At 43.3% G+C, this 23,827-nt stretch overlaps 1 protein-coding gene across 1 annotated transcript in view; it reads right to left on the bottom strand.

Annotated features, from left to right (window-relative positions):
* LOC147711685 (period circadian protein homolog 2-like) overlaps positions 1–20,991 on the bottom strand; it is a 233,182-nt gene extending 212,191 nt beyond the window's left edge. Inside the window, exons 1-2 of the mRNA XM_086919517.1 lie at positions 20,844–20,991; positions 14,174–14,377 (exon numbers count right to left, since the gene is read on the bottom strand). Coding sequence (XP_086775643.1) covers positions 14,174–14,377; positions 20,844–20,991 — 352 coding nt within the window. The remainder of the gene's footprint in view (positions 1–14,173; positions 14,378–20,843) is intronic.
* Between the last annotated feature and the right edge of the window lie 2,836 nt (positions 20,992–23,827).

Here is a 23,827-nt window from a genome sequence, read left to right as displayed (position 1 = left end):
GAAGACCATTCACTGCAAGATCTGCCTCTTCTCATTCTAGACGATTAGGCAGGTGATCGTCGAGGTCTTGATCTCACCATAAGAGATATTTGCCTTCAACTACCTCACAGTCTTCTATAAGGGATTACTCTCCAACCCTTCCATAATCTCCTACAGCCAGAGTCTCTCCATTAAACAATCTCTCCACCTTTAATGATGTATTAGTGAGAGGGTTACGAAATTGAACATCACAATGCCGACCACGACTACTTCAACTTCAGTCAACTTTGAGACTTTACACTAAAGAATCTCTTCTAGACCTTTATTGCATTTGGTTCCAGGTCTTTTAGAGCAAGCAAAGCCGCTATTATTGATGCCTGCAAGGATTAGGTCCAATCCTTACAGACTTCTAAAGACGTGCAAACCACCAGATCAGGACCCTCTGTTTATTAAGGCAAGATGTAATGCTGGATTCAGTGATTATAGCTGCAGTTAAACAAATCACAGACAGCTGCTCCTACTTTGACTGTCCCACCAGAAAAAGAGAGCAAAAGGATGGAATCATTGGGCAGAAAAATGTGCGGAACATCTGCAACAATCATGAAGGCGGCAAGTGCGACAGCGCTCTTGGGAAGATATGATCATTCCCTGTGGGACTCTTGACAAAAATACTCTGAGAAACTCCCCAAGGAGGAAAGACAAGACTTTGAAGAGGTCCTTAATGAAGGAATGCTAATCTCAAACCAAATCATTGGGGCAGCTGCAGATACGTCAGACTAAGCAGTGCATGGCTACTGCTAAGGCATCTCCACAAGACACAACTCTTGGCTTAGACTGACAGGCGTAAAACTGGAAGCACGACGAGAAATGTCTAATTTATCATTCTCAGGCTCAAAATTATTAGTCTCTCATGCAGATGATGAATTGTCAAGAATGAAGTCTGAAATTAACACTTTAAAAGCAGTTGGCCATAAGAGAAAGGAGTTCTGAAAGCGATACAGGCATTAGGATAGGAGTTATTTGCCTCCGAGAGTTCAAAACCCTCATTGTTTGCACCAATAGCAGCAACAACCAAGCCAAAAGTACCACCACAGGAAATCTTCTAGAGGAAAAGGAGGTCTCTAAAAACTACAATCTCCGACCGCAGGAAAACCTCCAGCAAAAGAATGATATCCTCCTTCCTTCTTCTCTGTCGCCTACGCTAGTAGGAAGAAGTATGAGCAATCATGTCCAGGAGAGGCGCCAAATAAACAAAGACAAATGGGTCATGTATATTGTGCAGAATGGATATTCTCTATGGTTAGATCTTCTCCGCCCACAATACCACCAACCAAACCAAGGGAGTAGCCAGAAAATAAAATACTCCCCACTTTGAACTAAATCTCAGATGGTACAAGGAAGTGAAGCAAGTGAGCCCATTCCCCCCTAGAAGAGCTGCCTTTTCTCTTCCATCCAACAATTTTGCTAGTCATCCTTTCAACCTTCCATTCACCTACTGATTTCCACTACTTCGCCTTTACATTCTGTCATCCATTAATTCTTTTATCCATCAATCATTCTTTCCCTATTCCTTCCATCAATCCACTCTGCCATCCATCGACTCTCCACCCACTCTGCCCTCCATCCTTTCATCTAGCTAATCTCCCATCCATCCACCCATCATTCCATTCTGTCATCCATCCGTTTTGCCATCCATCCACTGTGGAATCCATCTACTCTACCATCCATCTATCCAGTCATCCACCTATCCATCCAGCCATAAACCCATCCACTCTGCCATCCACCCATCGATCCATTTGTCCATCCACTCTGCCATCCATCACTTGACTTTTATTCATCCATCCATCACTTTACTCTGTCATCTTTCACCTGGCCATCCCTTTAATCTGCCATGCTTTCCCCTATCATCCACACATCCATTTACTCACTCATTCGTCTATCCCCTTACTCCGCCATCCTTTCACCAGTCGATCCGCCTATCCATTCATTCATCCTTTCACCCGTTCATCTACTGCTTATTCATCTACCCACTCATCCATAGATCCTTTCACCTTTCTTTTCATTCACTTTTCCTTCCATCTTTCCCTCTTCTATTTGCCCAGATTTTACTCATCCTTTCTCCTGCTTACTCTTCTATTGATGTTGTAATATTTTCTAGTGGTATTTATCAGCTTCTGTCTGCCGAGTTGCAGAGAGAAGAGACATATAATGAACCCCACCATCGCAGAAGCTGCTAAAGCGGGGGGTTTCGGATGCCCCTGAACCAAATCATTGAATTATCAGATAGATCTGTTTCAAAAGGAGGTCAACACATTGATGATGAAGAACGCAGTGGAGGAGGTTCCACACTATCAGAAAGGATTGGGCGTTTACTTCCAGAACTTTCTGGTTCGGAACAGAGGACCCAAACAAAAATTCAGATTTATGCTAGACTTAACAAACCTAAACAAATTTACAAAAAAAGAAAAGTTCTGGATATTGGCATAACACCAAATATCCCACCAGCTACAACAAAGAGACTGGATGTGTGCTTAATACCTACATGATGCTTATTTCATTAGGATTCGAAGTAGGCCCCAAACATGAAAAATTCACAGTTCTACCATTTGGGCTAAAGTCAGCTCCAAGAACATTTTTGAAATGCATGGCTGTCTTCGCAGCTCATTTAAAAAGCAAAAGATATTCATCTACCTCTAGCTTGACAATTGCTTAATAAAGAGTCCATCCTCGGAAATAACTCTCCAGCATTTCCAGATATGTCTGGACATGTTCTCACAACTAGGTGTTCAGGTCAACATAAACAAATCATTAGTACATCCTATCAAAAAGATACACTATCGTTGTGCTATTCTGGAAAACCAATCTGCAAAAGTCTATCCTTCAGAGGAGAGACTGTCATTTATCCCCCTGAAATGTCTCAATCTGGAGCATACTCATCACCTTCAACTCGACATATATCCTCCTTACTGGTGTCAATTGTATCTTCCTCACGCCAGACTTCACAAGACCACTGCAAATGTCTGGAGGATCAGTGGAAGCAGTCCTCGAACAGATGGTAACAGAAACCAACTCTGTTATACTCTGCACTGCAGTCTCTCCCATGGTGGACCAATTTGAAAATACTAGTGGAAATCCCCTTCCGTCAGGATCTATCAACCCAAACTCTTGTCACAGATGCTTCTTTCCAAGTATAGGGTGCTCACATGGGCCATTTACAGACACAACAAATATGATTTAATAAAGAAGCATCTTACCATATCAATCACCTAGAAATGATAACGGGCCCCATAACACTGAAGCCCTTCCAACCCTGCAAAAAATATGAACCCAATGTAAATTCAGACTGACAATACTACAATGCATTACCTTACCAAATAGGGAGGGACACAATCCAGAACTCTGTCCCTCGAATCACAGACCATATGGAAATGACTCACAGTGAGAAACTTAATAATTACAGCAGTGCATCTTCCAGGTGTTGAAAATACAGAAGCAGAATACCTCAGTTGTATTATTCCAGGCAACAACGACTGGGTTCTAAACTTTGAAGTACTGGAAGACATTTTTCAGGAAAGGGGCTTTCTTCAAACAGCCATGTTTGTAGCTGGAAAAAATAATTGCCAAGACCTAGCCTCCAGATTTTACCAACCTGGTCAGAAGGAAAATGCCCTTTTGATCGACTGGCCAAGGACATTTTCTCTATGCTTTTCCACTGATCACTCTTATTTTGGCAGTCTTGATCAAGCTGTACAAATCCAAGATCAGAATGATACTAACAGCACCGGAATGGGCTTGTCAATGGTGGTTCACAGACTTTCTTCATCTCTCTGAGCGCCCGTACAAGAGGTTGCCGTGCAGGCAGGATCTCCTTTACAAGGTGGGAGGTCAGATTCTTCATCCAAATCTTTCATTGCTGCGATTGACTGCTTGGCCGCTGAATTCTTACAGTAAGGCCATCTAAAGCTACCACAAGACTGTATGATTATTTTGAGAGAGTCTAAGTGTCCTTCCTCAAGAAAATCCTACGCTTTGAAATGGAAGAGATTTTGTATTTGGTTTATTCAAAACAATTTTGATCCATTTAATGTTATGTTGAAGTGTTGTTACCTTACCTGCTTCCTCCAGCAAATTATAATGTACAGTACTCCTCTATTAAGGTACACCTCGCAACCATAAATGCCAACAGAAAATCCTCTTCACTAATCTCATTTTATAAAATTCCTGTAGTAAAGGATTTTTTAGAAGGTATTAAGAAGGTTTTCCGTCCAGTTAGAACTCTTTCTCCCCCTGGGGTGCTTAATATTGTTGTATCTAAATTCATGGAGACTCCTTTCGAACCTATTTACAAGGCATCTTTACAACACCTTACATGGAAAATGGCTTTCTTAGTCACAATTACTTCAGCATGAAGAGTAAGCGAAAACCAAGTCCTCTGTGCAAATGAATCATATACAGTTTTTCACAAAAACAGAGTTGCAATGAGAACTCGTTCTACCTTTCTCCCGAAATTAGTCTTTGATTTCCACATTAATCAAACAATTTCTTTGCCCATTTTTTTCCAAATCCTTCAACTCTGGCAGGGAAACCTTGTCACTCCCCTGATGTATCAAGAGTATTGAAATTCTATTTGGACAAAACTAGAGATGTAAGAAAATCAGATAGGCTTTTTTGTATATAATATAGACCAGTAAGAGCTGGTTTGCCTTTTACAAAACAATCAATACCAAGATGGATAGTTTTCTGTATAGTTTTGCCATATCAAATAGCAAAGAAACCCTTACCTGGTAGGCCAAAAGCTCATTCTACTCGAGGTAAAGGGGCTACTATAGCCCTCCTTAGGAATGTCCCATTGCAGCTATTTGTAAAGTTGCGACCTGGAGGGCTATCCATACTTTCACTAGGCACTACTGTCTAAATTCAGAGTCCAGGGAAGTGGGGTCAGCATTACTGAGGAATCCTTTTGGGTAATTATTGGGATTGTATCTATTTCTGAGGGATGTGCTTGTTAGTCTTTTAAGTGCTTTTGAGTATTGATGAGGATCCCCTGGAAGAGAAGGAAAAGTTACTTACCTGTAATCCTAGTTCTCTTCCATTGGGTATTGTCATAAAAGTAATAAGCAACCCTCCCTCCTCCTCGGACAAGAAAATATTCAGTCCACATTACATTTTACCCAGGTACATATATTGTCCTTTAAAAATTACCTGATCTAACTGTCAACTGTGAGGAATGATGGGATACTCAGGCTACTGGAGGTTCTTAAAGCCACTGTGCCAGGTGCATTAGCTGAATTTATTACTTACAGCCTATTGACTAATTCTGTCCTTCATTTCTTTTTCCTTTTAAAGAACGTTTGAGAAAGATTTGCTATGTTCACTTGTACTCTTTGGTGACCTATATGAAAGAAAATGTTTTTCTTTTTTAAAAGGAAAATAAAATTTGAACTTCTTAGCCTGTTTATAGGCAGCAATTATTGAGTGTAAATATTTCTTCTACATTCATATATGTACACAGCTATGTATTTTACGAGTGCTCCAGGGTCCCTGAGTGTGGGCAGAGCTATTCATTTCTTATGACTTTGATGAGGATCTCCCCAGAAGAGAAAAAATGATTACAGGCAAGATCTTCACCTTCCTACAGATATCCTCTTTTTCCTTCACATACTAAACAGACATATGGAAGTACTGGACCTAATTTCCTGGCCACATCCTTCTGAAGAGTAAAAGGCTTGTTCTGATATCTTCTCCTAATAAAAGTTAAGTAATTGGAAGCATATATAGCTATTCCAGAGCCTTCAATATTATTACTTTGCCCCACCATGTGAATGACTGCCTCAGCCTTACAATGTTTTAATAGACACTGGTCTGTTGGGACATTTGTCAGGGTTACAGGCTTTGTTATACTCAAACAGCATTTAAATTCAAAAAGGTTAAAAAAAATTAGCCCTGTTAATCAGCAATAAAAAAGTAAGAATCATTTTTCTCCTTTGGCATCATCTCTTAACTATTTTCTTTTTTAAAACTATCATTGGTAGATCCAAAGTTCTGCCAAATCGAGATCAGGTCTGTCAAGGGGGCAAAATGGTGTTAGCCATCCAGAAGTGTTTTCATATGGGCTAAACAACAGATACATAACTACAGATACATATATATGTAATCTCGAATTAGAAACAATTCCTGTACTAGTGCCCCTTGAGGAACTTTTGCACCACTGTGGAACAAAAGGCCGCATCTCCAACTGCTGTGATGTAGTATAAGAATGACTCACAATGTGTTTTTGAGTTATTTAGCAATTTTGTTGTTTATTGCTTGAATGACTTATTGTTCATGGGTGCTTTGGAGGTGAAAGTGTTTTTTTTTACCTTATAGGTGTCATGTTGCTAGTGGCCCCTGGGTGAAACCATGACTCTGCTTCTTTGGAGCATGGGGGTGACTGGTGGTGGTGAACGGTGGCATGGAGGCTGAGCCCTCTTTCACATGCACTACTGTAGACTGGAGAGCGGGGTCTGTCACATGATCAGAGTGTGGTGCCACTGAGCCATGCATAGGAGGTGTTGTGTGCAGAAGCCTCTGGCATATTGATTCTTCTGTTTTTATGGCAAGTGTTGGAAATGGCCCCTTTTGCAGGGTTATCCCCAAACTTTTTGCCTCTTCCTCCCTTGTTTTTCCTGACCTGGGGTTGTTGGCAAAAGGACTCTGGGCACCTTACCACTGCTGATCAGTGCTAAAGTGCATATGCTCTCTGTATAAATTGTTATTGTGATTGGTTATCCATGATTGGCATATTTGTTTTACATGTAGGTCCCTGGTAAAGTGCACTGAGTGTGCCAGGGCTGGTAATTCAAATGCTACGAGTGGGCCTGCACAACTGATTGAGCCACCCACATGAGTAGCCCTAAAAAGGTGTCTCAGGCCTGACACCGCAGTGCCTGTGTGCAGTTGCTAACTGCCATACTGACCTGACCAGTGTCCCCACTGGCAAGGCCTAACCCTTTACCTTTCTGTGCACATTGGACACCCCTATGGAAGGCCCAAGGTACCCCCCTGGGCAGGGTGCAGTGTAAGTGAAAGGTAGAGCATGTACTACTGTGGGTGACATGCTCTGATAGTGAAATACTGCCAATTTCGTTTTTCACTATTGAAAGGCTATCTTGCTCATAGGCTATAATGGGGAATGCTGTGTATAATGTTTACCTGCATATCTTCCCATATGAGCAAGTTAAAAAAATGAAGTCTGGTATCCCTGAGCACAACATTTAATAACCCATCTTTTAGGAAGGATGTTTTTTAAATCCTGTGTTTGAAAACAGCACTTTTAGAAAGTGGCTGTTTTCTTGTGTGACCTTTCTGTATGCCTTGGCCTGTTTGTGAATTGACTGTCTGGTTTGTGAGTGAAAGGGGCTCCAGGAGGCTGAGTGACTCTGCACTAGGCTGAATAGCTTCACCTGCATCTTGAGTGGTGAGAGGGGCTAGCACCTGGGCCTGAATAGGGCTGTGCCTGCCTTCCACAATGCTGGCTCCACCTCCTGCTGGGCGGTTGATGACCCTGTTCCTCTCTCTCAAAGCAAAGAAGGAGTCATGTAAACAGAGTGCTCCAGGACTGACCAGAACTAGTTTGGACTAGGCCAAGGCCTCTCTGCCTTCAGAGAACAAAGAGAATATTGGTATAAAAAGTGATTTCCAGACCCTAGAAAATTAGATAATCCTGGAATCAAGGATAAAAGCTGGAAGACTGAAGAGGAAGGACTGCCCTGCTGTGTGTTAGTAGGCTGACCTGCAGTTGCTATTCAGCCACGTAAAGGGAAGGACTTTGCTGTTGCTGTGTCCCCTTGCTTGGAAGAGATCTCCAAGGGGCAGAGGAAAGCTTGCCTCCTGTTATGAAGTCCCAGGAACAAAAGGACTTCACCCCCAGCTTCCCCCCTGAACTCTGCTGTGTGAGTTCTGACCTGCCTAGAGTGCTTGATCCATTTGTGTGGCCTCTGGAGGTTGTTGCCTGCTGTTGGGGAGCTGGAAAAGAAGAAGAAAAGAAGATCTACAATTTTGCACCCATCGCTCGCTTGCAAAGCGCAACGCCGACCGAGCGAGACAATACCCGTTGCCGCGAAGATCGTCACAGCGCCTGTTGCCGCTCCAAGAACCGACGCATTGTTCAGTTGCGGAGCGCATCCCCCCCGTGAGAGAAGATTCCTGTTGCTGCAAATATCATCGCAGAGCCTGTTGTCGCTGTGAGAACCGTCACACCGCTTGCTTGCAGACCGCATCCCGTCGCTGCGAACATCATCGCAGAGTCCAGCACCAATGCATTGAGGGACCGCGGCAGGATCATCGCTGCTGCACCGAAGATTGTCGCCGCCCCGAAGATCGTCGCATTGTACCTGTGCGAGACAGTTCCTACCAGAGAACCTGCACCCCGGAATCCATACAAGGTATTGCATCGCTCCCCATACAGACCGGATTCGTCGTAACACGCCCGCTGCATGCAGCGGCGTTGTCGCATCACCTCCCCAGGGTCTCAGGAGGGACGCATTGCTTGTTTCTAAATGCTGCAATTGCCGCTAGGCACTTTTGTGCCATCTACAGGTACTTTGGGCTAAAACGAACGCAACTGTGGATTATTTTGACGCAAACCCTAGAACTCTTTTAAAATCATATTTTTGAACAGTGTATGTTGGATTTATGTCGTTTTAGTCTTGTGTAGTTTAGATAAAGATACTTTATTTTTCTAAACTGGTGTGGAGTCCATTTGTGGTGTTTTCACTGTGTTACTGTGAGTGTTGGTTGAAATACTTTACATATTGCCTTTGATAAGCCTGTCTGCTCGTGCCAAGCTACCAAGGGGGTGAGCAGGGGTTATCCAAAGAGTGTATCCTCCTTACCTGGACTAGAAGCAAGGGTCCCTATTTGGACATTGGTACCTACATCTGCCAACTAGAGACCCCCAGATCTAACAGCAAGCCAATTAAAGACAAGAATGAGGCTATAGGGAATTGCCCAGAAATCCAGGTGTTCTGGGGCGAGGTATGTAGAGTGTTGGTTGAAATTCTAAAGAAACAAATCCAGGTAAGCCCTCTCCTAATATTTTTCGGATTGGTTAATGAATCAGTTAGAAACAAACAGACACTACTTTTTTATGCTATGTTGTTGGTGAGAAGAGAGTTATATAAAAAGTGGAGTAGTGCTCTTTCTCTCCAAAGTATATCGAGTGGAAATCATCCTTAATATATAACCTAAATTTAGACGTAACCTCCTTAGATAAGAGAAGATATGCCTTTTGGCGCCCTGTAGTTGAGTGGTTGGGGAGGTAGGAAGGGTGGTCCAATGATTATGCCTAAAGAGCAGGCCTCAGAAAATACACAAGCCTCACCTAAATCTCCTCTTTATCTATCCAGCAAGGGTGATACCAAAGAAACAATAGAAAGATGAGAGTGTCGCAAGAGAGGAAGTTGTGCTACATGAAGTGCAATTTGATGGGTCTCTCGGTAAAACAGACGAAAAGTCAGATCCTTGCTCTTATGGTACTGGGTGGTCACATTCAAAGGTGCGTGCAAGGCAATCTGAGGGTAATGAGGGCTAAAAAAAATTTTTTTAAAAAAGAGTGAGGCTATAGGAACTCGGTCCCACATTGTGTGGTAATACAAACTTCAGCATTGTAACCGGTTGAGAGTTTTGATCTCCGAGTCTATTTCCCAAGCCCAATTTTGATACTCTGTCAGGCTGTAAATACTTGCAAGAACAGAAGGAAATACAGTTCTACTTTGTTCTGCACTGCAGAGCGTGGGACCCTTAAACAGCATAAGGCGTTCCTCTGCATGATGGACTTCAATTGATTATTTAATTATGCATTAAGACAGGGCTTGTCTCAAGGGTTTTCCATCTGTGCCTTATCTTAGAATCCAAATCAATGGATTTCTTTATTTTAATAATATCCCCATGGTATAATGTGCACAGGAGGAAGGTTATTAGGAGGTGGAAGAGGACATTTCCTACTACTCTGCAAGGGAGAAAATTGCAGAGGTGATTGATTGATCAGTGGAGAGGGAAGAGAGACCTCATGGAAGGAAATTATTATTGTAACACACCATCTTGAACACCTCACTGAGAATGAAGGAGACAACCAGGTCTCTGTGTCAACTTTCAGATTCTTAGAGCTTCTGCTTAGGTAGTGATTCTGACTAACAGGACAGAAGTTTGATATGTTCAGCCTTGATGATGAATGCTTTTCTTTGTATTCAAAACGGACCACGGGAGGCAAAGTAGCTATGTTTGTGAGTAACCGACTGCACAAGCCTCAAGAAAAAGAGGTGAGAGACTAAGCTCTTCAGAGATCCAACAAAGGTCAATGAGAGATCACAGAAAGCATGGCAAGATAAACCTGTGAATGTGGCAGGTCCTTTGACAAAAATATTGGATAACGCAAAGAAGGCCTAATAGCCAGGCAAACTCATATCCTCAAAATTTTTTTAGGGATGGACCCAACGTACCACACAAATTCTTGTCAATGTAAATGGTATCTGGCTTGTGAAGCACGCTCTTTGTTACTAATGTGGTCTTAAAGGTAGAAGAATCAGCCACTTCAGAGGCAGGTCAATTTTTTAAAGCGGGCTCTTCTGCAACCCCTTTTTAAAGGAACTCTAGTATATTCCCTCTGTCAATAGTCAAAGCACAGGTCTCTATCAAAAAATATTTCATTCATAATATCAATTTTTCTCAATTAAAGTCATGGTTTGTGGATGGATTGACTTGCTTTGTGCATAAGTGTCACAAGATTACACATTAAATGAGGGTTTTGTAAATGGGGTTAAGTTCCTGATAGTTTTCTGGGTCCTCACACCAGCAAAGAAGGCCTCCACTGCAATCCTTTTCAAAAGAAAATTGTAAGTTGATAGATCAGGAGGTGTCAGACTTGAAGGCAAAATGGTCTTCCATTCACCCAGGAGTTTCTTAAGCATCCTATTTTTAGTGAACAAAAAGACAGGAGGCAAGCATCTGTTTATCAACCTCAAGGAGTCTCGATATGTGGGGCTTACAGGTAACTGGATAGTCATACTTGACCTGAAGAATGCCTAGTAGCTGAACCCATCTATGCACCTTAACACTGATTTTTGCAGTGTTTTTGAAGGGTATGGGTTGGAGTTTGCGGTCTGCCTTGTGGCCTCTGATGGCTCTTCACCACACTTCTGAGATCAGTAATTGAGCTTTTGAGGTCCAGGGAAGTTAGTATAGGATTGAAAGTATTCCTCAATAATATTAGTTTGATGTCCCCATGCCCTCTGTGGTTAAGGTCGGCAAGGTTGCTGCAGCTAGTTTGGAGACTGGAGTTCATCATGAACAGCAAGGAGTTGCAGACACAGCACAGTCTGGTCATCTGTGAGCCTCAAAATAGACTTTGCCTTAGGGACCATTATGGAGAAAGACAGGGTCACAGGAAGGGCAGGGGTAGTGCTCAGTGGAGGGCTACCCTGGGAATCCAATATGTTGGATTTAATGGCCTCACACACCCTTGCGAGTGTCATGCTCCATCATCGGCATTGCTCCTCGTTGGGCAGGCGGTGCAATGCCCAACGGGCTCACCTCAAAGAGGGGCTCTTTGGTGGAGATCTTTTATCCAACTGCCTATGGGTGAAGTGAGGGTGAGGGGCCAGAAGGGAAGGGATAGTGTAGATAAGTGGGTTTAAAATGTGGCACAAGGTACCGGAGATCAATTTATTCTGGTGGTCCCCTGCCACAAGTAAAAACAGTGAGTAGCCTGTGATCGAAGGAAATTAGGATTCCACGTCACGATCCAGGACTACAAGGCATATCGTGAGGTCAACATGTTTCTCGCCTTTGCACACTGGCTGCGATTCTTCAGGACCTAGTTAATTTACATCTATCTCTAAAAAAAATGACCTAGTAAAGTGTCAGTTGATATTTACAGTTGTACTACCTGTATGGTACTGCTCTTGCCTAGGGGAGACAAAAGAAATCGTTACCATAAGAGATAACCCCGGCAGGGTATCCACAAGGTGAATGCCAGGCATCCCACCGCGAGGGGCCTTTGTGGAGATTAAGCAAGCTATTGCCCAGAGTCGCAGAGTGTGAACCCGTGAATCGAGTAGGCACCGGAGCGAGAATTGTCGAGTCCGTGGACATTTTAGGACTCAAGACTCCGCCGAGCCGGGAATTGAACCCTGGTCCCGGGCTGACCTCTGCTTCCATGTCTGCCTCCTCTAACCAGTGAGCCACACTTCTCCACAGGCTAATTTTCCAGGGCCATTCCACTGTCAAATACTAAAGTCTTTTCATTTGAGGGAATTTCTCATGTACTGTTTCTTTCTGATCCATGGTGGTCAGGATAGAAATCCAGTGGTGCTGTGATCACATGGATGCATCAAATGGGAAAGCAATCTTTGGGTCCACTCCAGATCAGGTCAAAGAACCAGACAATAGTCAATTAGACTGGAGCACCCGTCTCTAACAAAGGAAAGGGTCTTAAAAATAACTTTGGCAACAGATCACCTCGCTCTGGCATAATGCATCAAGGCCAAATGCCTGGTAAATTGACAAGATGGTGTGCTTGGCCCTTTTGTAGATGGATACAATTTCAGCAGCAGGTATGTCAATCATTTGGAAGGGCAGGGGGGAGACATTTTCACTCTGACAGAGCAGGTCAAGGACTTTTTCCCCTTCTGCCTGGAGAGGCAAATTTCGATGATGCTGGAGGACCAGGGCCTCTGGCGAAGAAGAACCTGGTAGCAGACTGGAAATCTAGATAGCTACATAGGTGGAAGCGGGAAGCAGGTGAGTTCAAAAGCCTGGTGAAAATTGTATGGGTCAGACGAGGTGCATCTCTTCACCTCACGCCTAAATATCAGCTTGAGTTGGCTTCTGGATCAAGAGGTAGCGTAAAGGGGATGCTTTCCAACTACACAAAGGAATGGATGGAAAGTTGCGTTGTAACGGTTGCATACCGAATGGATAGCCAATGTGCATTTCTACCCTTGGGATGAGTAGGAGAGTTGCGTCCCAGCTGAGGAGACAGTCAGCAAATGTAGTTTTGAAGACATTGCTGAGGAGCGCTCAATTTTGTTTTCCTGGTGTTCTATTACTGTCTAGGGGTTCTACAATGGTTCTCCAATTTCCAAGGATTCGAATGGATTCTCACAGGCTGTTAAACCAGCTGGTACTGTACGACGCCCTACAGTTGATGGCATGGAGAATTACGATGGCCAGTCCTGGACTTTTGGTCTAGGCTGCTGTGGTTAGCCAGCATGGTTGGGCTCAGGGGCTAATCATAAGATATGAATTAACTTAAGCATGATGGCATCATTGGTGTATGGAATAGGTTCTGGATCCAACGGGATTAGACCATTTTTCCATGTCCTGAACTGGAAAAGTTAACCTTACCCTCTCACGGCCCTCACATGCTGTACATGTTTGTAATTCTGTTGTTTTGCTTTGCTACTTACATTGTCTTGCTGTTTGTATGATGCATCAATTATGTTTTTAGCTTTAATGCATGCTTGTATATGTCTGTTCCTCTCCTAGTTATTGTTACACACAGACACCCTGTACAACTTTAATCACATACTCCTCACCTGTGCTTCTGTTAACCACCCACCGGCTGAAGTTGCTATGTACCACTACTGTTCATAGCAAAACACCTCTGTTCCAAAGCTTGTGATGCTACATAAACAAAATCGAAATGATGACAGCCCTCTATGTGGTCTAATTAAGCTATTATTGACAAATGAATACACATATAAAGTGGTGCTGGCTTTAGATTACAAAGGTATTGTATATTTCTACATGGAATATTAAAAGCTAAAAGTTAAGTATTATCCAGTAGGATTTGCAACCAACAGATTATTTTGAAAGCAATATCCCGTTGTATAAAGGGTCCAATTAAGAGTTACACAGAGATATGGTGTGCATATTTTAAGCGTAAACGTTTGGTTCATATCAGCAACTACGAATGCCAAACTGACTATTAGCTTGCACTAGCAGTAATGAAGTACAAGTATCAAAATGTCACAAAAAACCTAGCTACATATCAAGGCCTATTTCTTAATACAGTCCAACAGAACTCTGAAGATGTCATTGATTTCCAAAACTATAAAATTACAGCATTCAGAAAAACATTGCACCCTGTTTATTGCTTGTCCTCACCCCCAAACTCCATTCCATAAGAACTTAAAATAAATTCTTGTTAAATTACCTGACTCGGGATGAGGAACGTGCACGATGGTGCTGCTGTAGCTGCACTTACTAGTATCAGAAACCACACTCATGGCCTTGATGGAAAGGGTGAGGTCAGTCAGTGGCGCTCCTACAGCTGCAGCTTCTATACGAGCATCAGTCCTACCAGTGGGGCCTGCTAACATCTGGCTTTGGGAAACTGGAGTGGGAGCAGTTGAAACATCTAGAGAGAGGGTGAGGAAAAACGTGTCAGTTATGGGAAGAATCTCACACAAAAATTACATATGTGATGCTTATGGACCCAGTAGCTCATGTTCCAGAGACTTCATGCATTTTTGGCAAGTCTAAGGAAACAGGGTCATATATTTATTTATCCCCATTTAAAATTAGCTGCTGAAAATGGGAATTTCTTGTCGACGTTGGCTAGTGGTAATCACTTTCACATTAAATACTCTGAACATGTTATGTGATAAAGGCACAGATGCAACAGCACCCTATTAATCAAGCTGATGAACCACAACTATTCTTCAAATACAATGCAGACCTCTATAACCTTCTTGGACAAGGGCTTCCAATTAATCCTTGTTGATATCAAGTGTGTGCAGCTAAATTCAAGGACTTATTCGTGGGGATATTTGGTAATGCATGTGCTCCATAGTGTCCTCTTGAAAACTACAAATTGGGGCAGTACGAAACACCTATACATCTGCTCAGAAGCCTCATGTTGTGAACATAGCCTTCATTAACACAGGAATTGGAATCTAAGGAGACTAAATCAGAGGAGGTATGTGCTGGTTGCTTCGTGTTCAATGTGATACAGAAGAATACTGACACACTAAAAGTCTCAAGGCATTTGTGACAAGCAATAATGGACAAGGACAGCACCCTACTGAATACTTAGGGTATCTCAGTAATGAGCTGTGTTCCCATCTGACTTTCCATTCAACACACGGCCCTCATTGGAGAATGCTGAAAATCACAATTCACCTGAAAAAAGCAATTTGCAGACAAATAAGGATTATGCGTAATGAGGAAACAACACCTCTGAGATTTCCCCATAACACTTTTCAGAAGTGAAGACATGGTGAAGTGCTTAGCAGTCCCTCACTGTAACGCCCAATACCCATAATAAGATGCTGCACGAGGTATGCGATTTTCAGCCATTTGTTCCTCTAAACTCATAAAAAATTATGTAATGAAGGTCAGAGGTTTTTATTTGTGTGCATAAAATGCTGATGACTGGGGTGACAAATGATCTTACTGGCATCCGGGTTCCTACCATCAACTAAGCAACAACCAGTTTCCACCCTTGATGCCTTTTCCCTTTGTTAAGAACATCTTACACACATAGAGCATGTGGTGCCGAACTGTCTAGAGGTAAGGGGTATTGAAGATTACCAGCAAAGGAGTAACTAAGGTGAGTAACAAACTTACAGGTAAGTTAATTCATTTTCCTCCAGACTAACAGGAAGACTTCAATAGCACACATGTCTTTCTTTGGAGGAGGCAGTTGGGAAAAGAACTTCCATATTCCTAGAGATCTGCTCTTCAGCCATGTCTTTCCAAACTGGATATCTGAGTGGACATCTGTCAGGATCAGTCACTGGAGCAAGGATTAACAGGGGCTACAAAGCACTTCAAAAGGGAAAACATTGATGATCCCTAGTCACCAGTTCTCCAAACACAGGATATGCAGTGGAAAATTGGAATGACTAAACTTCCTCGACTCAATGGAGTATAGAAATCGCAACATGGTAACCCAGGGTTCGAAATGCCAACTGTTCACAAACTATGAATGATAACAATACAGGATATTGTAACTATGAAAAATGAAAATCTCCAGCTACAATGGTTATTTTTTGCAAGTCAGTAACATTTAAAATCAAGACTCGAGGTTCTGAAACAAAAAAAAAGTTTTTAAAAAATCACAAAAAGAAAAGCCATTCATATTACTGCATACCTTGTACTGGCTTTTATAGTGCCATTCATTTGATAACATCATAGAAAACAGGTATATGTCAATCTCCAGTGTAAGGATGAACAAAGGGAGGTGCAAGCCCATGGGCACTGAGAACTCACAAATGACCAGTAGGATGTTGCGTTCTGCCTAGAGACTAGTCAAGTGGGTGATGAACCACAGCATGCTAACCACAGCATGCTCAAAGTAAAAAATTAGCAAGAGCAACAAGCAAGAAACCGCAATGTTTTAAGAAGTGCGCTGGCCAGGGAGAGCTACCATTTGTCTAAATTGCACTGAAGCAGTCGATCTTTCTGCAGCCCACCACGGACTGGAGTGAAAGGATGAGGGGATCCAGTCCTCGAGACTGCTTCTTTAGCAGACTGTCTCTAGTGGCATTTCTAGAGAGATAGCAGGAGGGGTCCGTCCCCGAGCGCAATTTGTCTTGTCACCCTGTTCTGTCCCACCACCATAGCTGCAGAATGGGCCAGCAGATGACAACGAACCAGTGGCGGCTGGTGACATTTGAAAGTGGTGAGGCGGAAACTGATAATCATACTGCACCGTAGCGAGCGAGCGTAGCGAGCGAGCCCGAAGCCCCTAAGGAGGGTTCGGGGGGATTTCCCCCCGAGAAATTTTTGAAAAAATAGTGGAAAAATGGTGCATTTTCAAGCAAATTTGAGAAAGCAGGAAGGTTAATAAAGCAATTGTGAAAGTGCAGGTATTACATTATTAAAGAGCTGTCATATAACATAGGTAGCTGCTTATTCAATAGAACCACAGCCACAGAGCTTTCTAACAGCCTTCTGTGCTACCTTTACATGAATCAAAACTTCAATTAGACAAAAAACTCTGATCTCTCTCTCTCGCTTGTGCAACTTAAATGTGGCATTCATCAGTGGTAAAAGCAAGAGCGTGAGGGCTGCACTGGTTTCTCTTAGGCCAAACACTGAAGGATTTGAGTTCCTCATATAATGCAACTGGTGCTATGTAAAGCGCATTGATACCCTATATAAAACTCTATAAAAAAAGAAAAATACAGACCAAATAAATAAAAGATCCAGAATGGAAGACCGCTCAACAGAATCACACACAGTGTGAACCTAATCTGCTTCTGGGCACGCAGCACGGTGCCCACAGTAACACCATAAACTGGGGCGTGGCAAGAAGAGCACGGTGGATGAACATGGAGGAGTGGCTCTTGACTGTGGTATATTAATATAAATTAAGTAAACATTTTACTTGAGAGCAGAAGCCGCAAAGCTGTCGGAAATAAATGAGCACGTGGGCGGAACTGCACATAAACCACAGACCCAAACTGACAGCGTAAATCAAATTTATTTGGACAACAAATCTGCAGCTGTAGTTCAAAAACAGTGCCCATAAAATTAAAAAATACCCCAAGACATAATTTCTACATCGTCATTTTCCATCTCACAACCATGCTTCACTAACCCACCCCTCACGAGCCACAAACATATCAAAATGACACAAAAACATGCTCCGCTGTGCTTGCAGTGTATCTAGAAGTGGACAATCGGCCAGAATGTTACTTTGCAATAATGTTCATGCTAAGAGCATTCACTGAATTTTGGTGCAAGGATTCCACACTCAGGACACCTGCCCGTAGCTGTCCATGCGCAGGAGGCTGCCTAAAGGAACCAGATGCTTCCTTCCCTCCAACCTGCACTAAATGTGGATGTGTGGCTGTAGGTAAACTGCCTTCCTCTCTCTCTATTTCCACATTTGTTTGCTCTCCTAAACATAGATGTCCCACTCTACCTGTGCTGCTTCCCCTTATCCCTGTATCCTGTAGCGTACCAAGGGTTCAGTGAACCACAATGCAGGAAGGAAATCGGACCCTCACCCCACTGACCACTGTCCCATAGTAAAAAACACAACCACTAACCGCGGTGAACATTCCCGTTCCCTCACCACTGGCGCCGCTGCACCTGCAGCACATAAGGAATAGCCCTCTAAGTCCGCAGTTGAATGATGCATCCAAAGATCTCTCCTTTGATAACTTGGCATCGACTTCCACTCTAGATCACTCTTAACATAGGAGCAGAGAAATATAGGTACAGGGGTATGCAAGGAGAGTAAGACACAGACATGATGGAGGCACACGGACGTAGAGGCACACATGAGGGAGGCACAGGGACGCGGAGACACTGTGAAACAGAGGCACGGGCACTGAGAGTTGTAGGTACTGGAGGAATGGACATAGGGTGGAATAGAATTTCAGACATAGCCGGCGATGCATTAATCCTGTCAGTCATGGGTCATTCCTGTTACAGACGCTGTGGGTAGGTAGACACAGGCTCTGTGAAGACACTGACACTGTAGGCCACCGTTAGTAGTTTATTAGCAGTGGATCACAGATAACTTTTACACTGTACCCTCTTCAAATCTACACATAACTTTGCATTTTTTATAAAAAATGGCAGTGTTGTTATTTTATTCTTTGTCAGCAAGCCTGCACTGTTCAGATTTTAAAACCTGGGGTTGTTTTTCATCCCAGGACAGTGAGACTCGGAGACAGACAGTCACAGGGAGATACAGGGAGATGCAGGGATCTTGGCATTTGGGGAGATACACAGATGGGGGATTTGTGAATGAGATTGCTTGGATAATGATTAGGGCTCCCGGTTTTCCGTTTTTACGGATATTTACATATAAATACAGACGGAAATCTATATTTCCTTTGTCTGTATTTATATATAAAAACGGCAAAACACTAGCAAATGTTGCTGCGATGCCGCTGCATGCAGTTTCCTTTGCACGCCGAAATTAATTTAAATCCCTTCCAATCAGGGTCTTTTAACGCCCTCATGTGGACCTATTGGCTCAGGGTCTTTCAAGGACGGCCGATCATCCCCTGAGCCAATCTGCAGCAAAGGGGTTAAGCAGGTCCCTGTGGGGCGTGAACGCCACACTGGACAACCTTGGCTTTTCACGTGCAAAAAACAATAAAACAAAATGGAAACAAAAGAAGAGAAGCCTGTGCTGTCATCACTCAGCGTGTTTGCTCTTCGGGTTTAGCTGATGTGTTGACAGCTCCTGATACTGAAGTGAGGGGCAGCTGAGGTGCAAAATTTCTCACGCTTGTGCCCGAGACATTGCGTGCCTCCCTGCTGTATAACGCGTTGTTTACAGTGTGAAGACCAGATATCAAAGTGTGCCATCACCCAGTTTCAGGGCACCTGTACAGCTTGCAGGCGGTGGGAGTTGACAGCAGAATATGTACGCGAAGTGAGGGTACCAGGGTTGGGCACGGTTCCAAAAGAACAACCTAAACAATGACAAATGTGCATCAGTTGGGCGGAACAAACTTTTGAAAAAGCCTATTACAAGTGTGACTCCAAGGATGCATTTTTTGCTGCCAAATAATGCACAACGTAGAGTTATGGCCAGTACTCTATTTAACAGTCAGGACTGGTGTTCTTATTTTAATGTCCATTAAGAAAATTGGGAAATTAATTGACAGCTTAACTTTTGCACCATTGTACCAAAACATATAATTGTACCAAAACATATAAATGAAAAAAATCTGAAGTAGTGCTTGGAACTGTTAAAATGACATGAAAATTGCTACCAATGCAGGTGGAGCCTGAATGGCCGTGCATTAGTACAGAGAGGCTTGCACCAGTTACGATTTACCCCTCCACACCTTCCATAATATCGAAACCCAAATAAATAGGGGCCTTTTCCCAATCAAAAGTGAGAACAATGGACTGTAAATTCCAGAGGGGGTGTTTGTAAGGCGATCTTTTTGAAAACAGACTTTCTTTGTCACTGACTCCAGCAGTGGACTCAGGAGCAGCACAGCATGGGATATACACCAAAGGCCTCCACCCCGTACATCAAAGAGGACAGGGATTGTTTTGCAGTCCTAAAAAAAACATTAATTTATTTCAGTGCATGGCTGTCCACGCCGCTGCGGAGGTCCCAGTCTCCAGCCTCTACTGTGCTATCTGTAGGGCTGGGTAGAGCCTGTTGTTCGTGCTAGATTAAACCATGTGGAGGGCCCCAGGTAGCCTATGCTAAAAAAAACATAAGAGGCAGCAGGGGGTTCCTTTTGGCGATCACAGGTCACTCCTTGGCTGAGCAGGGACTGCTCCCTGAACATAAACATCACCAGACCTCCCTTAGCGTACCCAGAGCACCAATTGCTTATCTCATTAGCTGCCTTATGCTGAGGATGGTTTTGTTGATGTGTGCCAGCAGGGGTGAAACAGTGAGGGAGGGCAAGGGGTTAATGCAGTGTTAAAAACATTGTCCACAGTACGATAGTGTAGGATTAAAACCACTTACTGGCAAATGAGACAGAAACAAGCTCTTAGCGACACTGACAAGGCTGGAGCAAGACTACGGAAGTGGCGCTGTTAGCATGACCTTAATCCACAAAGCACCATGCGCCCCTCAGAATATTGGCGCCCGGGGCCTGGGCCCAGCTCGCCCATGCTGAAGGCCGGCCCAGCTGGGGTGCATCAGTTTGCACGACACCATAGAGTACACCTCTGTTGAATAACTGAGAATGAGCGGGGAGCAGCGTGCAATGGATAGAGGAAACTTGAGCATTCAATCCAGCAACGTTGTTTGAACCCCCTCACCAGTAGTTTAACATCACTTCCAAAACCATTGCCTTTAATCAGATTTTTGTCTTTTTAAAACTTATGGAGCTGAAGAATATTTTTGTGTGCATTGTTTTCTTTAGTTTTATTGTGCACACTGTGAAGGCCATCCATTTCTTGCACTCTGCGAGCTTCACCAAAATCCACTAGAAGTGTCAAGGTGACCATCGGGCATAAAGTAGGTTTTTCAATCGTACTTGTTAGGTCTGGTGGCTTAGTGGTCTGATGTGTCCACTGTAGAGGCATGTTGTTGTTCTCGTGGTTACAGGTCCAAATCTGGGTTGGCCCACTCAGTCTTTCATCCTTCTGAGGTCGATAAAACAAGGACTGTTGGGGAACAATAAACATCTGCTATTCGATGGCGCCTTTTGCGTGTGGCAAAAATAAATGTGGATAAATACAGAAAAAATGCCCAAAAAATAAATATGGATAAATACAGACGGAAATGGCCAAAAAATAAATACCATAAAACCGGGAGCCCTAATAATGATTCACACAGGCATACAGGGGCAAAGGAGATGTGAGATTTTGTAATGTTAGGAGAGTGTGGATGGGCAAACGTGTGGATGGGAGGTACGGAGGTAAGAATTAATTTGAATGAGGAGGCATATCAATGGAGATGATCACTGATCTGAGAAGTGCATTATTGAGGCATAGGGTGCATGCAAAAGAAGCCACTGACGCAGGTTGGCACAGAACCTGCACATTGAAGAATGTGAGTTATAGAGACACAGGGTAAGTGGAGGATTAAATGACCCATCTCACTCGAACAACACACTGCAAATGTCTGTCGCAATCCAAAATGCCTCAACCTGATAGAAGTACTACGAGCAAGAAGACAAACAACCTGTACATGGCACTGACCACAATCATTTGGGTCAGGTCTGTGGAAGGTCAAAAGACCTCACGGATAGAATGCAGAGTCCAAATGCAAGTCAGCCATCGCAGATACACAACAGCATGGAGGGCCCATAGAACTGGAAAACACGAATCTATACACAAATTGTTCTTTAGTATTAGTATTGCAAGGGTTCGTCATGATTAAATGTGGAAAATGTCCCTATTACAGTGCTCAGGAAGGAGACTGAAGTGGAAGGAGGAACAAAGAAGAGAATGACGGTAGGTAGGCAAGTAGGAAAGGAATCTCAAAAGGAAAAACAGCTAAAATATGAAATACAAAAATAATAAAAAAAGGTAGAAGAGTGCAAGAAAAGGGAAAATACGAGAAAAGAGAAGAGATGAAGGAAGGAGGTCCGTGAATACTCCTCTCGCTCGACAAATAGCCAAAAATCTACCAGTTCTGTGATTAAATTAGTGAACTAACTCATGTTTTTAATTGCGTGCATAGAATTACTGGCATATTGAAGTTCATACTGTGCTGCCCCACAGGTTAGCGTCATTGATAAGTATACAGTAGGAAATGCGCTTTGCTGTGACTTAAATGGCCATCTGCAGTATACCATAGACATACGTTTTAAACTTGCAACTTGCAAGGGTCATGAAAGCCTGCTTGGAAAGTCTGCTTAGAAGCTACTAATTACAACAAATCGTGGTATTTTCAAGCATATTGTGATACAAGCTGTCATCCCATCAGAACAGCCAGTATTTACTTGTTTTTAATGTGCATTGCTGGCTCTAGTGAGAGCAGTTCTCATACTAAATAAATAGGAGCTGCTTCTCTCATCCATTGCATCAAGGTTTGTAACTGAAGTCTGTCTAGACTGCTTTGGGTTGGCATCTGCATAAAGTAACTGATAATGGGTGCACAGTAATCTGCGATAGTAACACATTTTCCATATGAAGCCACCCATTGCACTTTTTCGACTGTGCCTCAGAGTAGATTTGAATACCTGATTGGGACAACATTACACAAACCTTGGACCGATGGAGTTGGACTTTGTACATCAATTGGCATGCTAAGCCCAATCAATTAAAACATTAATTTTTGCATTTACTCGGCAACGTACATATTACTTTTCGGTTAGAAATTGCCCAGTTCCGGTAATTTGTATTTTTTTTCTATACTTCATATCCATCAATTACAGGTTTGTTAGTCACTCGCTCTAATAGTGTCAATACTGGTAGCACGAGATGGCGCCTTCCTGTGCTGACTAATACATTTGGCCTGGACCTGTCCTATGCAGCGATCAAACTGTATAAAAAAAGTAATGGAAGTATGATCCTGTGCGCAATGATAGTGGGGTTAATGCATGAGGGACAGGGTCAGACACATAACTAAAAAGAACGAAATAAAAGGTATCTAGGCTGTTGGACTTTCATTTAGAGAGAACTGCATTATGACGCACACACCTGAAATTAAAAACAAGTGCAAACAAAGGTAAATTAAACTAATGTTTTCAGTGCAGCAAACCCCCTCATTACAACCTGAGGAAACGAACGAAAGGTTGCAATTAACCGTAGTGGAATGACTATTCTTCCGCAAAATCTATGGGAACTATATTGGCAAAAAAAAAAAAATCGATCGTTCCCCATGGATACCTGCCCCCCCTACCTTTGATTCTATGTTGCTATGTTAGTGGTCGGAGTCGGACTTCTTGGTGGAACAGCCTGTAATTAGTCACAGACTCGGCTCTGTTCCAAAGTACATTCCTGTCTTTGCTGCTTCCTCAGAGAACAGCAATCTTCTCGAGTCTGCAATGTGTGTCTTCGGAAGTTCGAAGCTTCCCGCCTGCCTGCAGCCTCTACCCCACCCCTTCACACTCGTCATAGGGCAGGTGCCACCCCCTGTGACGAATTGGGAAAGGGTGGGGTTACCATCATCTCCACTCCTTGACTGACGTGGATCCCCGGTGCTACAGGGCTTCAACCTGAAGCGCCCGGGGCAAACTCTATCCACACGTCATCAGGGGGTGGAGACTGGAGCTCGAGTGTATGTATTTGCCGAGCTGATGACCTCACAGGCCTCAGGGCTGTGAGCTCTTCCGCCGGCAAATACATTAGACTCAAGCTCCCGGGTCCGCCCTCAGGCAGAAAGTTAAGGAATGTATCGGACTTGCTGGCAGTGTCAGCACATCGACAGCCCTGCTCCCAAGAAACGTGTGTAAATTATTTTTTATAATAA

This window comes from Lissotriton vulgaris, chromosome 5, assembly GCF_964263255.1.
Source record: "Lissotriton vulgaris chromosome 5, aLisVul1.2, whole genome shotgun sequence".
Lineage (NCBI taxonomy): Eukaryota > Metazoa > Chordata > Amphibia > Caudata > Salamandridae > Lissotriton > Lissotriton vulgaris.
The sequence above is the reverse complement of the archived record's forward strand: the minus strand, read 5'-3'. Positions and strand labels throughout refer to the sequence as shown.